General features: G+C 43.2%; 1 protein-coding gene across 4 annotated transcripts in view; it reads right to left on the bottom strand.

Annotated features, from left to right (window-relative positions):
* Positions 1–17,343, bottom strand: part of grip1 (glutamate receptor interacting protein 1) — a 91,894-nt gene that overhangs the window by 53,602 nt on the left and 20,949 nt on the right. The window contains exon 1 of one of the 4 annotated variants that reach the window (XM_075472269.1): positions 8,136–8,740. The exons of 2 other annotated variants lie outside the window; for them this stretch is intronic. In XM_075472269.1, the coding sequence (XP_075328384.1) occupies positions 8,136–8,271 (136 nt within the window). In that variant the 5' untranslated portion in view covers positions 8,272–8,740. Of the gene's footprint in view, positions 1–8,135; positions 8,741–17,343 lie in introns of those variants that run through there. One more of the 4 variants, XM_075472270.1, reaches the window with a different exon arrangement.

Genomic DNA, 17,343 nt, shown 5'->3' with positions numbered 1-17,343 from the left:
TTCCATCCCTTACAGCCAGGTGTTCCTAATGAACTGGCAACGGTTTGAGAGGAACCAGAGGAGGAAAAATGAGTCAGTTGTTCTTTAATTTAAAAGAACTAATTAAACATCAAATCCAAATAATGAGGGGAAAGCGCTGTGACTCCTGAGAGGCCTGCAGATTAATTAACTGTGTGGATTTCTGCTTTGCTTTTTGCCTCTCTGCTCGTGTGTGAGTGCGTTCGTCGCTCGGAAGATAATCAAGTGAAGAACGCCGCCTCCAGACCGACCAGCTCGCAGCCAATGAAGGAAAAAGTGGAAGACGTGGGCCTGAAGCCGGCTGGGTCCAGGGGAGTCTAACGCATTCACACATGCTGGTTGTAAAAACCAGTAGGCGTGCGCTTCATGACGGGCAACGTGCCCAATGGTCGCCAGAATCTGGTGAAAACAAAGATGTTTTTGCTTTTAACATATCCCTGTTCTCCAAATAGCAGCATGGAGAGACGGCCCTCCCTCCTGCTCCTTCATCTCCATCGTGTCGAACAGAATCGTGTTCATCGAGTCCCAATTTAAAGCATTAATTAGCAGGTTTTCCTGTGTGAACAGCCTTCACATCACACATGACTGGTGTGAACCTGAACTCTGCATCATACCAAAGTCACTTCATCTGTGTGCAAATGTATGCATCCGAATGTTCCAGCGTGTAATGCGATCACGGGGCGCTCTGAGGAGTAGAAGCAGCTGTCTGCTCAGAGAGGGTTGAGGCAAGGTGAGACAGGTGACATCACTGACGGAGGCGGGGCCTGAGACTGCAGACCCGAGACCTTTGGTAAGCAAAGCAGATTTCTTTCATTTGTTCCAGGAAAACACAGCAAAGCAGCTGTGGGGTGTGTTTCCAGGACAGGGAATGACCTGATTAGAAGTACTTCCAGTTTATTTCAACCTTCAGAGATAAAGAGTTTGGATGAAAACTGGATTTCACAGAAGTCATTTGAAATGTTTTCAGTTAAACCAAAGAGAAATGAACACAGCTGCCTTTTTAGCACCCCTGTCCGGTAACTGATCCGTACTGAATGTGAGGACAGGTAGCTGAGTGTGAGCAGCCCGTGACGGCACTGTGGGTCGGGTCAAATAGTCCGAAAATGACCTCGTTGAAAACGTCATGGAGCGAAGCAGAGGTGGGCAGATAAATCCTTCAGGATCTCAGGAAGACAACCACGCTGGAGTGAGAATCCGACCACACTGACACTCAGCTGGGATGCTGGGAACCTACCACATTATCACATTGTTACACAAAGGTTTTCTCACATTATATCAGAGATAATATAGAACAATACTTTATTATTGCCATTTATGAGTGCTGTCACAGGCTGCTCACAGTTAGTGCGACTGGAAAATAACCAAGTGTCTCTCTGTGGGACACGTGTCTCCTTTCTCTTCTAAAGGATGGTCCAGTGTGTCCGATGCTGAAGGAGGCGTTAAAGGAAGCGTTGGAGCTCCTTTACTCGGTTTCTGGAGAGGTCAAACAGCTCTGATCTTGGCTGCTACTCAGACACTTCTGGGTCATTTCACTCAGTGAGGCTCCGAAGCAAAATAGACTATTCGACCTGATCCTAAATCTATTTAAATCTTTTAATTTTTCTGTCCTTCTTTATAATGAAAGTTATCATCTATGTGATCACTGATGTGTGAGATAACCTCTGTGTAACTATGTGATGGGATCGCGGCAGACAAAGCATGTAAAAGTGAATTCTCTTCTTTGGAAAACATGGCAGCGACTTGGAGAGCTCAGTTCCTCTGAGCTCTCTGTCAGCAGCTGCTCATTTGCTTACGTCTCTTCTACTTTGCTTGCTGTTTGGTTAATGCTCTTCTGTGTCATCACATCATCTTGTTGGGCCTTTATTTGTTGGATTTATGGCAACTTGAGCTTAAAGGATAAGACCGTTTTTTGGACATTGGGCCCTTGATTTCACATTATAACATGATGTTCTACTCACCCCTGCTTGTTGTTGGTCATTTGGAGCTGTTCCGAAGATATTCGCGAGGCGTCTGGCTGCTCTCTTGAGATATTCGGCCATGAAACGGTTTCCTATGGGCAAGCTTATACAGGCACAAACTATGCTGTTTATAATTTATTAATTACTCTACACTAGCACTGATAACGTGGAGGTGCGTCGCTTACTTAAAAAAATCCGGGTTACTGTAATTTAGATTTTTTTGTCGTAAAGTGGGTGTTACTGACGTCCTCCTCCTCGTGCTACTGCCACAGACAGCCCACAGACCTGCTGCCTGTTTATTCATTCGGCTAAAATTCAAAATTAGTAACCCGGATTTTTTTAAGTAAGCGACGCACCTCCACGTTATCAGTGCTAGTGTACAGTAATTAATAAATTATAAACAGCATAGTTTGTGCCTGTATAAGCTTGCCCATAGGAAACCGTTTCATGGCCGAATATCTCAAGAGAGCAGCCAGACGCCTCGCGAATATCTTCGGAACAGCTCCAAATGTTCAACAACAAGCAGGGGTGAGTAGAACATCATGTTATAATGTGAAATCAAGGGCCCAATGTCAAAAAAACGGTCTTATCCTTTAACTGTAAATGGAAAGATTTGGATTTAATTGAGCAGTTTTTCCAGTGAAAGTCTTCATTAAATCTGGATGAATAGGTGTTTTTTTGCCATCTAAAAATGAGTTTCACCTTTTGAATCATGACTGCTTGTGCTTTTAAACGATGTGTGGGTGAAAGAACTTAAAAACAGCGGCATGTTTGGGTGTGATAGTGATAATATGATGCCATTTACGTGCTTGTGTCTTTCACAAAAATGATTCATACTTTGTTTGCATAGAGCTAGAAACACAAGAGAGCGGTTAGGTAAAAATAGAGGCTCCAGAGAGTCGATTAACAACACTTTCTTCATATGCAAATGTGATTTCCAGGTGAATGTTAATAACACGCAGTGTCTTCACATAACCCCCCTCTTTCATCCTTCAAGTGAAGCTGCTCTGATCAAAAAGAAAGACAAAAAATAAGCCGCTAATAGTAAATTTGACTCCAAGCAGAAAAATAAGAATTTAAACGTATAAATGTCTCGTTTCATAATGAAGAGCCTTGATGAGGACCAGGTGAACACAGTCGCACCACATTCGATTAAAGAGGAAATAAAGGACTAAAAACAGGTCTGAGGAGAGTGTGTGTCTGCGTTGGCCAGTCAACCGACTCTAAATGGCTTTCATATACAATCTCACGCTGTGCTAAACACACTGAGTTAGCTAGCTGGTAGCTGGGAGAAATGTCTTTTGGCAGCTCTGCAGCACACACACACACACACACACACTGTACACTTTCACAGAGGAGTGTTCAAAGTTCACTCAGTTTTTAACCCCTAAACACTTACACCCATAGGCTTCCATAAATATTCATGAAGGTGTTTGGTTTCATATTAACATGATTTATTTCTGTTGTTCCTTTTCTTCGCAGAGACAGTAGCCTCCTCGTCCTCCTGCACATCCTGCCGGTTCCCCTCACTGAGAAACATCTGATGATAATCACTAAACAGAATCTTTCATCAGACGCTCGCAGGCTCACAAGCATCAGAATAAACACTTTAGTGGAGTTCAAGTCCTCGTGGTGATTTCTGTGGAGGGATGCAGATGTGAACCAGAGTTCACAAACATATTACAGAATGAGCGGAACCAGCAGGAAATAAAACCGGCTGCTGAGGAATTCCTAGAGGTACAGCATCTCAAAGTCTGGATCCAGCCTGCGTTTCTTTATATGTTTACCAGCTTGAAAGTGAATATTTGGTCTGAGCACCTTTATACTCCAACACAGCCTGAACCCTCTTAGTGTTCATCTGCTGTAGATAGTTCTTTAGGCCTGACACTTCTTCTTTTGTCCTCCACTTGTCCAGTTTCCTCAAATGTTTTGAGGACACACTGCACACCATGCTGAGATATGCCAAGTTTTCAGCTAACAGCTCTCTGGGAATCACCTTGTTGCTGCAGAAATCCTGTTTTCTGTCTGTCAAACTGTGTTATCTTTGCTGTTTTTCACACATGCAGCTAAAGAAATGGGAACAAACGATGTGTCTCTGTGACAGGCTGCTGGGAACAAAGTGCCTAAAGATCCAGTTTAAAATGGCTTCTTTGCTCAGTTGTCTGTTCTGTGTGGACACAACACTGGTTCATCCCTTGAGTTAGGAGCCTTTTTCCTGCCTGAATGGTTCATAGGTCAGAGTTAAGTGGCTTAACAAAGAAAAAACACATTCCTCTGAAGATGCTCAGGTACAAGGACTGGACTGAAGATGAGGGAAAAAACAGAAAATGTCCAAAGAGAAACTCTGAAAGACCTTCAGAAAGCTGGAGAACTGTTTATCAGGACACTTTAAAAGATTCCAAGAAAGTCCGGCTACTTGGAGGGAAAATATGAAGGAATGAGGGCTGGGAGAAATGTAAGCAGTCCTGTATTCTGGGTGATAACAGCGCACCTAATGAAAGGGTGTAAGAAATGTGACTCCAACATGCAGAGACTGCTCGTGTTGTTGCTGTGCTGTAACGAGCTGTAAGAAAAGCTGGAGAACTGTTGATCAGCACTTCTTGGAGGGAAAATCGAAAGAAATGAGAACTGGATCAGAACTTTTAAACAGAACAGAATCTTTTCTGAAAAACATCTTGGAGGACCTTTGTTTGGACCTGAACATTAGAGTCCTTCTGAAGTTTCTGTTTTCACTAGGGCTGGGCGAGTTAACTCGTTATTATCGCGTTAACTTATTCATTATTTAACGTCGATAAAGATTTGATTGCGCATTAACGCAGGTTTTATTATTGTAAAAGTCTGTTGAATGCATCACATTCACAGTCACAGCAAACACCACGAAGCATGGAGTGATAAAATAAAAATAAACTAGCAGGTAACATCAGGTCTCTGTGTGAAGCTCACAGAGCTAACCGGCGCACACTTCCTGTTTTACTTGTTTCAACATAAAAGCACGTATTTCAAAATAAATTTTAATAAAAACTCCTGCATTTACAGCCAAGTTGAATTGTCTTCTCAGCGTAGTAGTTCCAGTCTAAAATATCACTTCAAGGCAAAACACACAACTGATAGCAGCTGAAGTCATTCAAGGAAACAGACAGTGGAGCGAGGCTTCTACATAAAAACTACAGAAAGATGCTGATGTTAAAAGTGTGTTTGCACAACAAATGTTATGGCACTTTCATTCATATGGCAGCACATTTAAAATAAAACTAAATGCTAAAAAATATACAATACTTTTGAATTCATTTTTGCATTCTGCGTACAAATGCGATTAATCGTGATTAATCAGGGGAATCATGCGATTAATTAGATTAAAAATTTTTATCGTTGCCCAGCCCTAGTTTTCACATAAAAACATCCTGGAAAATCCTTGATTTTGACCAAACAACCTGCAGGAGAATGACGCCAAGCCTTCTCTCCTGATGTAAGTGACTTCATACTAAGCTTCCATTAACGCCATCGTCTCCTCTCAGAAGTGCCTAAATCTGAGACAAGAATAGCATCCGATTTCCACACCTGTCCAGAACACACACACCAGCAGCTCCGTCCTAAAATAGAAACTGGTCCGCTGACTGAAACACACTCCTGAGTTTTCAAACACACCACCCAGTCTTCATCTGCTGATCACAATCAGCGAGCTGCTGATCAATTCATGCTTTAAATTCATCACAGCAGATTACCCTTTGGAGTCTGACAAGGATCTGACTGGAATATAAATGCGCTTTGGTTTGATTAGTGACGAGAGAATTTCATTTCATCATTTCATGCCAAATGTTCAATAAGGCCAGCTTGCATCAGCAATTTGCTTCGAGATTTAGTTCTTTTTTTTGCAGAAATCATTGAAAAAGCCAAACTTTAATATATCGATGGAGAATCCAAACGTAGAGCTGACAGAAGAAGACGCTAGGCTGGCGTCAACAGGTAGAAAAGCCACCAGCAGCAGAGATGAGGACAAAGAAGCCTGGTCGTCTGTATATTTAAGGTCGGGAACTAGTTATATGTCATCAGTTCTGAGTCTTGATTCTAAAGGGTTGGAAAAAACAAAAAAAATGTCCGCTTTAGCTGTGTAGCCTCATAAAATGGCCCGAGAGGACTTAATGCATGCTTAATAAGGCATTTATGATCAGATCAGGTTTTTAGTTTCACTTTATGACCCGAAGAGGTCCAGCAGTGTACAGCTGCCGAGGAGGAGGTCTGATATGAGATAAAAGATAATAGAAAATTGAGAATCGGTCAAATAAAAAAGGTAGATTTAAAACATTGTAAAAGCCGGACTCATGCGATGAGATAATTCGACAGGGGATAGAATCATTCACCCATTTGTACACTTAACTAGACTCAAATGGTCCTAGTCTGTACATGCTCCAAAGTTCCATCTTTAAGTACACATTAAAGGGATAGTTCGCCTCTTTTGACATGAAGCTGTATGACATCCCATATTAGCAATATCATTTATGAACATTTATGAACAACAAAAGTCTGACCTCACATAGCTTGGCGCTATTTTTGCCTCCCTTGATATCAATGCGTCCAATGTAAACTGTGCAGACCGAAGAGCAGACCGAGCAGTCCCCTGCTTCCGAGCAGCAAACTTTTTCCTGAGATTATTTCCCATCATGCACCTGGCGGTGAAATGCTGAACAACGCTAAAGTCGACCGATAAGCAGCTTTTAGCCACAGCTGCGTGTTTAAGTGCAGATGAAACATCGTGGAGACGTTCGTGCTGTTTCCATAATGCAGTTAGTTGCTCCTCCTTTTCTACAGTCCAATTGAACCGGACGTCTTTTTTTTTTGCCTCATCGCCATGGTTACTCTCGGCCACAGCTTCCCCTGCTTCCTGTTTGGAAGCGACAACTGCGCACGTGTTGGCTTGCATGAAACGAGACTCAGCACTTAGGATGATAAACATGACTAGACATGTTTGATTTTAACATAACCCCAAGATGTGAGAAACACTCCCTTAAAACAGCCTGGATTTAGTTCGATGACCATTTGGTGGAAGGTGGAGCGTGCCACGACTCTCTTGAGAATCTTCCCGGTTTCATTCTGACTCTGGAAAACTGTCAACGACTTTGAAACAGCTGGAAAAATTGTGTCGTGTATGACCAGCTTTAAAGGTTCTCCAGACTGCCACTCTACTCTAATGAAATCCTGATTTTACAACCGAAGCCTCATCTGACGAAATCACCGTTAAAGAAAGACAACATCTGCGCAGTGAATCCAGCTGTACTTACAGGTGCCATAACCTCCCCCAGAGAAAGTCAGAAGCAGCACAATGCCCCCCCCACTGGCACTGACAGTTACAGCAGCATCAGGCTTCCCTGAACGCACCACACCCTGCCCTGTAAAAATGGGTATAGATACAGTCTGATCCCAGTGCAGAGACCTCCAGTTGCTAAAACACTGAGGTTTGATTCTTTTAACAGATGAGATGTAACAGCTAATGGGTCAGAGACACAGCTCCTGTGATGTCCTTCTTCTTCAGCGACATCTGGAATTTTATTGTCCTGGAAATGAGGTTAAAGGAGCACCCTGATATGGATCAGAAAAGCATGAATTATTTAGAATTTTCATGAAATTATCAGATAATTCAAAGCTGAACTGAAGAGACATCATTTTGACTGAGGAGGGAAATCCTCCTTTGTTGTCCATATTTGGAACCATTAAAAGTTTTGAACATGCAACAAAAAACTAGAGTAAAGCAACAATCGGAGCAGTGTGTGTGCTGGAAAAACACAGCATGCTGGAAATAGTGTGTGTGTGTGTGTGTGTGTGTGTGTGTGTGTGTGTGTTTCCCACATTGTCCACATTCCTGCCACAGTAAACACTTCCTCCCTTGTCATTACCCACAAACCACCTGGCCCCCTGTCACCTGGATACCTGAGCGTGTGTAACTGAGCAGCGGTTCGCTAAAGACCTTCATCTATAATAAAACACACACATTTTCATCACTTTCGAAGACCACGTCTCTAACTTAAATTGCTTTCTCTGCCCAGTTTGTCTATAGAAACACACATGTGTCCTCACAAGATGACTAAAACACACACTTGGGGTTAGTTGAAGTACCATAATCTGTTGATAAGCTCTCTCTCTCCATTGTGTCTCTATGGGACTCACTCAGTAGGTGTGTGTTGTACTTGCTGGTGTAGTAGTAAACGTCTTCGTATCCTTCCTGGTAGTCGTCGTCTGCCCGGTACCTCCTCCCTCGCCTCCTCCTGCTCAGCAGGCGCAGCAAGGCCAGGAACCGCTCCATCCCCAGCACCAGTACCACACTGGGTCCGAACTGGGCCAAACTGGGCCAAACTGGGCCAGGCTAAGCTAACAGAGAGCCTGATGACGATGTGAGCAAATCCAAAGAGGGAGTGAGATCAGGTTTCTTCCTCCTCCTCCTGGCTTTTTGCTTGCCGCTGCTGCACACACACACTCCTCTGGATATCACACACACACATGCGGACACATTAGCGAGCATGTAGCGCACACACACACACAATCTCACACACACTCAGTAGGTCGTTCTTTGTGTTCTCTCCTCTATCTGCAGCCTTCCTCTCCTCCTCTGTTCTCGTCTTCTTTCGACTGTTGGTGCATCTCGCCGGGCTCAGCCAATCACAGGGCTAGCAGCACACACACACACACACCGCTGCTCTCTAACACACCACTCCTCCATCTCAGCCCTCTATTGTGTGCTTCCTCTTCTTCATTAGCTCCTTCCCTTCTCTGTGATCTTGTCTTGCTTCCTCCATCCTTCCTCTTTCTTCCCATCTTTACTCTCCTTTCCCACCTTCCTCCTCCTCCTCATTCACACACTCTACTCCAGTGAGGGGGAGGGGAGGGCTCTTCAGGAATGGAGTCAGTGTGTGAATTCCACAGAGTGGTCTGTAACTGTAGAGGAACAGCAGCGTTTCTGTTGTGTGCTGGTTTCATTCCTGTTTTCCACTCGTTCTACTGAACGTGTCGGGAAGCTGCACCTGAGTGACGTCCACCGTTTGTGTTGCTGAAGCTTTAGAGCCAACCGTTCTGAGGACAAGTTAACAGATAACTGGCCCAACAACTCCCAGTCTGTTTCGCTGATTAGAAGCAGATGTCACCAGATGATAGCTGATGGCTATGAGATTATCTCATATCATGTCTCAACTGAGAGCAAACAGAGTCAACTCAAACGTGGTCGGTCAAAACCACCCAAAACCTTTTCAACAACAAAATGTTGACCGCTGCCTACAGAGTTTATAGATTAAGAAGGTTAAAAAGAAACCGGGATGCAACAGAATCACAGATTGGTGTGAGAACAGATTCTAAAACCAGGAGCTGATGTAGGTTTGTAAAATCAGGACATGATGGTGGCATGGAAAGCAGAGCATTCAGAGAGCACCTCCTCCGTCAACTGGTTCAACTCTTTCATCATCAGAAAAATACACTCACAATGCAAAATGTTCTTACTTTGTGCATCATGTGCATTAAGAAAAAAAAGAATGATGTATCCATCGTCCCATGTGACTCTCCTGCCCTCACAAAGGCAGATCACCTCGAGCCAATAACAATCCAACCAAAGTCTGCAATTTGACACATCAAAAGAAGCATTTTATTCACCAGTTTCCCTTCTTCAGCACAAAATACATCGATCAGTCGACACCTCGGTCATAAGAACAGCAGGTTGACTGAACACGGAGGTGTGAAGAATAAAGAAATCATTAAGATGCTAAAATTAGGAGCAGAAAGGACTGCGATCAGAAAACTGCTGGTTGTACTGAGGTAAAATCTGCCTGCTGCTTGTGTCGAGCCGCACAAAGTTCATAAAAGCCTACCATGGGAATCATCCAAGTCTCAGACCAAATCAAAGTGAAACTAATTTAACTGATTAAATGGGCTCTTAATAGTTTTTTTAAAAATCTGTATTAGGCCCAGTGTCAGCTGTGTAGAACAGATTCGTCAAACCTTCAGCTCATCATAACTGTCCCAGCCACTGATCTCATAATAAATCACACTGAAAGGCTTCATGATGTCATAAAGAGCTAAGAAGGAGAGTTAAGAAGTCGATTCGACTCCACTGTCATAAGAAACAAACCTCCATGTGAGCCCTGCACATGCACAGCCATACACATGAATTTGTTGTCGTGTTTAAGAGGCTACAAAGATGCCATCAAAACCCCCCAAACAAATGTCAAGCGACCAGAAAGCCAAGGCGTGGTTTGGCGCTCCAGGGTAGATTCAGGCCCAGGAACATTCAGAACAAATATCGGTGTACTTTGAATCGAGTTGAAAGCAAGGTTCACAAACTTTCTAAAAGCTGCACAGTCCTGTACCCCGACTGCTGCAACACTAACCAATATACGTGCTATTTTGGGGGATTTACTAGCATGCCATTAACCGTGACTGATAAAACTATTAAAGTGTTTTAGAGGAAACGCTCATCAGGTTGGTTTCCATCGTCGTGTTCAGTGTGAATAATCTAGTGTGTGTAAAGTGGTCAGCAGGTGGCGCTACAGGGCACGCTTTACATGGCTGTAATAAACAGAGTAGTGGTCGCTAAGTCGAAACAAGACTTGGAGGAAGAAAACAAACAAAAACCAGCAGCCTCAATCATATAGGAGAGAAGAATCCGACAACACACGTCATACCTGCTGCCTCTGACCAATCCTGTTACAGATAATCCTTCCAGGTGTTCTGGTTGACCCGGAGACCAAAACCTCCAAAGAGGCAACCTGAATCCCTCCCTGCACGGCTAATTCATCAGCAGCCGGACTGCCGGCGGTGATAAATCCAGACACTAAAGCCGGACCAAAGCAAGCTGACGCCCTGCAGTCTGACTCAGTGGAGATGATCTGCTGAGATAAGCCCACTGCGTGATTATTGCATCCTGAGCATTTGCACTGAATCTTCTGCTCTCTGCTCTCCTCCAAACAGGCTCCAGACAGAGGCTGAGAAGCAGCATCGTCCACTTCAAGCAGCATGTTGACAGCTCCTTTAACCACATTCATTCATAAAACCTTCCTGCCCTGTTTAATATGACTGCGGTCAGCTGGCACAAATCATTTAATCAGGTTTATTTGGACTGATTGATGACAACATAGCTAAAACCGACCCTGTGTTCGCTCGTGTAAATCTACTTTTATTGTCACTATTTAAAAAAAGACACCTGAGTAGTTTTTACTCTTTATTGTACGTGATCACCTGTTTGTGCAGCAGCCATTACTCAACAACAATGAAGTCGAATAACATAATACGAGTGCGACAGGTTTTGTGGGAAAGCTGCATGTCGTCTGGCCCTAATAGGGCCCCTGTGTCTGTGAGTCCATGTGGGCTTATAATGAGGCTTTGGAAGGCGGCGAGTCGAAATCCCCAAAAGGCCCAAATCCTAACAACCGAGACCAACTATCAGAGTTCATGAAAGTAGAGCCCAAGAGGAGCTCCAGATACCTGATAAACAACGGAAACAATGTGATTAAAAATGGGTTCATTCAGAAGAAAAATGCAGAAAAAGGTCCCGACTGTTTATCCTGATTTTCCCTGATAAATCAGAGGTGTGTATGCAGAAATTTAGACCGTTTTCTTTCTAAATAAGCTTTTTATCATTAATAGAATAATCTATAAATGGGTCATGAACTCCAAAAGTGTTTTAATAAATCAGAAAATAACGAATAAATGTATAAAGGATGAGACATAAAGAAAAGTCTAGCTTTTTAAAAAATGTAAATATAATAGAAAAATGATGTTTATTCATTTACACTCACAGGTCACTTCATTAGGTACACCTGTTAACACAAATAGCTAATCAGTCAATCGCATGGCTGCAGCTCAATGCATTTAGCCATGTAGAGGTAGTCAAGGCAACTTGCTGAAGTTCACACCGAGCATCAGAATGGGGAAGAAAGGGGATTTAAGTGGCTTTGAACGTGGCATGGTTGTCGGTGCCAGACGGGCTGGTCTGAGTATGTCAGAAACTGCTGATCTGCTGGGATTTTCACCCACAACCATCTCCAGGGTTTACAGAGAATGGTCCGAAAAAGAGAAAAGATCCAGCGAGCGGTAGTTGTGTGGACGAAAATGCCTTGTTGCTGTGAGAGGTCAGAGGAGAAAGGGCAGACTGGTTCCAGATGATAGGAAGGCAACAGGAACTCAAATAAGCGCTCGTTCCAACCAAAGAATGCAGAATACCATCTCTGAACCCACAACACGGGGGAACTTGAAGAAGATGGGCTGCAGCAACAGGAGACCACACCGGCTGCCGCTCCTGTCAGCTAACAACAGGAAACTGAGACTACAATTCCCACAGTCCCACCAGAACTGGACAACAGAAGGTTGGAAAAACGTTGCCTGGTCTGACGAGTCTCGCTTTCAGCTGCGACATTCAGACGGTCGGGTCAGAGTTTGGCTTAAACAGCATGAAAGCATGGATCCATCCAGCCAACGGTTCAGGCTGCTGCTGGTGGTGTAATGGTGTGGGGGATATTTTCTTGGCGCACTTTGGGCCCTTTAGTACCAACTGAGTTCCCTGGCCTGACTCCAATGGCCTCCACAGTACAGCACCTTTGGGATGTGGTGGAACGGGAGATTCGCTTCATAGACGTGCAGCCGACAGATCTGCAGCAACTGCGTGATGCTGTCATGTCAATATGGAGCAAAATCTCTGAGGAATGTTTCCAACACCTTGTTGAAAGTATGCCACGAAGAATTAAGACAGTTCTGAAGGCAAAAGGGGGTCCAACCTTCTACTGGCAAGGTGTACCTGATTAAGTGGCCGGTAAGTGTATTCTCCATATACAAGTGAAAAATTATGAAGGAATGGACTGAGGATATTAGTATAGATATTATTAATATCCAACGTGATGAATTATAGACATGAAAGCGTAATTATGCAAAGAAATAAAAAATTTCTTCCTAAAATATTTCTCCTTCAAATAAAATGAAAGATAAAACCACAATAAATTCAATTCAATTCAATTAGATACAGGCTTCATTTGTTCGACTATGTGCACATATTATGAGCAGATTCATTAATAATGACAATAATAAAAATGATGTTTTTTCTTCTCCTTTTTCCTTGTAAGTCGCTTTGATAGAAGCGTCTCCTTAAGGCATAAGTGTAAATAATTTTACGCAGCTCTCTCAGATGTGGAGCAGAAGAATAAAACAGTATGGTAAAAGGAGCTGTGGCTTGTTGGGAATGAGTGGATTCATTAGCCCAACTGTGGATCTGATGGAAGCTCATTGCTGATCCGATATGCTCCCAGGTGGGCCAGCTGGCTGAGAAAGAGAGAAAACTGGAAATCAGAGGACGTGATGATCACGCCAACAAGGCCAAGATTAATCAGGTTTCTGTCTGTCTCACTGCTTCAGATATAATGAGAGACCAGAGTTGGTTTCAAACTACATAAAGCAGCACTACTCATTCATGGTAAAAAAAAAAAAAAAGGGACATTTGGACACTTCCCAGCTGAGCAGATAAACATAGAACCTCCGCAGACAGATCATCACATCCAAGTACAAACTGACTAAATGACACTTAAAACCTGTCACTGGATAATGCTCAGGTCCAACTCCTCCATCCTACAGGAACATTCGTTTATTTTGGATATAAAGTAGTGGTGGATTAGTTCTCCAAAGGGCCCTCAAAGCCCCAACTGAAGCACCAGAAGACCATTGCCCCTTGATCCCCAAAGGAGAGGGGGGACCTCCCTTCTGCTCAATGGAGGGGTGGGCTTATGGTGGGAACAGGGCCAAAGTCTCAGCTTTTATACCGTGACAGAGATGGAAAATCTCACACCTTCACAGTTTAAATTGTATTATTTAATCTGCAACACAACCAGGTTATCTTCTAGTTAACTGGTTAAACTAACTAAGTGGTCTTATGACTCTGGATAAATGTGCATTAATGATGATCGATCACAATCATGTGCATCTATCAGGCTGAAAAGAAACAATGTATCGTGAATAACGTGTTTCTTCCATTAGATGCAACACTGGCTGTTTATAAATCCTGATTCAAACCAATCATTGAACTTATTAAAAACCTTTCAGTCCACAGTCTGACATCCAGGCTCTAAATGCTAAACATCTACTGAGACACTAACTAAAAATAAGACAGAAGGAGCTGAACTAAGGCAAAGAGCTTCATTAACCGAATGACTAAACAAAAGCCAGAGAATCTCATGAAAACGTCAATCTAACAACCCAAAAGCTGAGGAAACCCGAGGAAACATAAAGGAACCAGTTCAACAGCGTGGAGACACGGCACATGTGTGACTGACAGCCAGCCTGCTGGGTGTGCTGAGACACACTGGAAACTATGTTTGGTGTGTGCGATCACCTCTGACCCCTGTCATGTCCTGACAGCTCTCGTTGCATCGAAGCCTGACAGACGCAAAAATGCTGATGGAAAAGTGACAGATAGCACACACACACACACACACACACACACACACACACACACACACACACACACACACACAGCAGCAGAAATAACCCTGAAATAAATGTACTGATGATTAAACCAACGGGGAAATAACTTTGAAGAGCTGGAGAAGCTGGTTTTGGTGATTTTCAGGCTCAATAAAAACACTGATGTGTCAACTTAAACTGGAAATAGCTCTTTAAAAGAAAATATTTTTACAACAAGCTTTGAAGAGACTGCAGCTTAAAGGTGGTTAGAGATAAAAGGAAATAGTCCACAGTGTTGACTTTTCTGAGTTCAGGTTTTATTCAGGTGAGGAGTTAAACAAATGATGTTTGGGTTCTGCACCTTTATAGGCACAATATTCAGGCAGGGATGCATTATCATATCACAACTCTGCCCGTGGACTGTGACACTGCGACATTCTGTGTGATCAAATATATCGATTACATGTTGTCTGGTGGGACTGGGCTCCATTTGGAAACTTCTGGAGTTATGATCCATCCTGTAGAGGATTAGACTCTCATGAGCTGTAACAGGTGATGTAAAAACAGGCTGAAACTAATCAGCTTCACTGGCAACAGGTCAGAAACATGAGTGGGTATAAAAAGAGCACCTTAGAGAGGCTGAGTCTCTCAGAAGTAAAGATGGGAAGAAGTTCAACAGTCTGCAAAAAAAAAAAATGTCTATGGAACTGGAAACCTGCACATCTGGAAAGGCTCCATCTATGTTGACAGGTATATAGGGCTGTCGCGGTGAGGGAATTCCCACCGCGGTGACTCATAGCCGCTAAACAGCGCGGTATGCGGTGATATCGCATTTTTGTTCATTAGGCTACTTTCCACGACATGCAATCAGTGGTGTAGTCTACGTTGAACGCAGGTATACGGCGTATACCCACCTCTTTTTTGGGGGGATTTCCGTATACCCACCTAAAATGCTCAGTATACCAACCTAAAATTCGTTTTTCAATATTTAGAATAGCACAGCCACGTTTCATCAACAACCACATTTCATGGAAGCCTTGTTATAATTTAACAATACAACGACAACACTTCAGAATTGCATTCATTCGGAAATTGCGGCAGTCAGTCAATCTCCAACCAATCAGACGCGTTTTTTATGTCTCGCTGTCAGCCAAAACAAAAATCTATCATGGGGTGCGTACGTAGGTGCTTAGTGGCTAAGGAAAGGACTTTGTAAAGTCGAGGCTTCTACGAAAAGTCATTGTACATCTGGAATGGGCTAATACGATATGTTCTCCATGTTCTCACCATTCTGATCGGATTATGGAATTATCATCTCATCATCTCAACCCGAGAGTTTGCATTTCCAGGGCACACTTTTCCATGGCTGTTGACAGGTATGGTAGTGATTTATTAACACGTTGTCTAACTTTCGTGAACATATTGTAATGACTTCACGGAGGCTCTGAGACCGGCGGTTGCCGAACGGCTCTTTATTAAGTTATTACAAGCAGTACAATCGCAGAACACGGGTGACTCTCAGTCCTGCTCCGCAACCAGCCCCAGGAGAACACCAAACCTGCACACAGACTGGCCCACGCCCACCCCTCTCCCCCAATCACCAGCCCACACCTGAGTGATGACCTGCGGTCCAGTGATTGACAGGGAGAGGAGGAAACAAGCCAGTCCGTGTGCTTTTACCCTCATTCTGGGTCGTTACAATATATTATTATTATGATGATGATCATTATTATTTGAAAAGCCTCAATGCGTGATGAAAACATGCCAGTGAATTTCGCTAGGTAGCCGACCGCGAGCTGCCAGGTTAAACAAAGCAGCAGCGTTCCAGGTTTTTAGTTGGGGACGACGAGGATCATGGCCAGGGACAAGGGACAGCAAGACCTTAGGAACTTTTTTAATAAGGTTGCCCGACCTGACGTTTCCAAAAGTAAGTTAAGTTGAGTCAAAAACATAATTCACGCTTTTTTTGAGACTTTGCTACCAAGTTACCCTTCTAGGTTGTTTAATTTGTGGACATAACACGGCAATAACACAGGCTAGTCATGCTGTAGTCTAGCTTTCGTTCTTCTCTCAATACTAGCAAGCTAGCTACTCTGATCCACGTTTGCTTACTTAGTTTAAAATTCTTGACGTTTGTTTATCTGGGATTCTTCTTTGGGAATAACTCCTAATCGCCATACCTGTCTGTATATGGTCTACATGATGATATGTACAGTGGCTGTCTGGATTAAGTAATTTATCTATCATAAACTAAACTTTATTTACTAGCCAGAACCATGCTATCTCCATGGTATGCATGGATGGGGAGATATATCTGTACTTAGGCAATGGTAATTACATTATCTACTACACTGTTACTGCGATATAATGTCAGAAGCAAAAACCTTTAGTGCATGTGATGAGTTTACAATACAGGCTATATTTCTATAGGCCTACATTTAAAAATCAGTTCATTTCATTTTGTTTGGGCTTGACTTGCTGTAGGCCTACTTGAAAATGCTTAAAAATGAAACTTTACATTGGCCTATTTTTTGTCATAGCTTTTAGAGGGCTTTTCATCTGAACTGTGTTATGTCATAGTATTGTAGTACTATGGTACTTATTACTTTTCAATGACTATTACAGCGCGCCACTGGAGGTACGGCGTGCATTAAGGGGCTACTATTGGTTCCGAGGGGTCCCGAGTCCCGACCCCTAGTTTGGTTCCACGGGCCAATGCGGGCCAATGACTGGCCAACTTTACAGTATACCCACCTCAAAAAGGTAGACTACACCACTGCATGCAATGTTAGATGAAAATCGAGCGCATAATCCGGCTTTTTTCCCCAGCGATTCTGACATTTCACTTTGCTTTGCCTGTCATTTACTCGCTCACAGACCAACATAGCGGAGATCAAGCAGCGCATACCCCAGTTCTGCAACATTGTTGCCAGTGCCACATGGCAAATAT

This window comes from Odontesthes bonariensis, chromosome 8, assembly GCF_027942865.1.
Source record: "Odontesthes bonariensis isolate fOdoBon6 chromosome 8, fOdoBon6.hap1, whole genome shotgun sequence".
Lineage (NCBI taxonomy): Eukaryota > Metazoa > Chordata > Actinopteri > Atheriniformes > Atherinopsidae > Odontesthes > Odontesthes bonariensis.
This window is presented reverse-complemented; position numbering and strand designations above follow the sequence as displayed.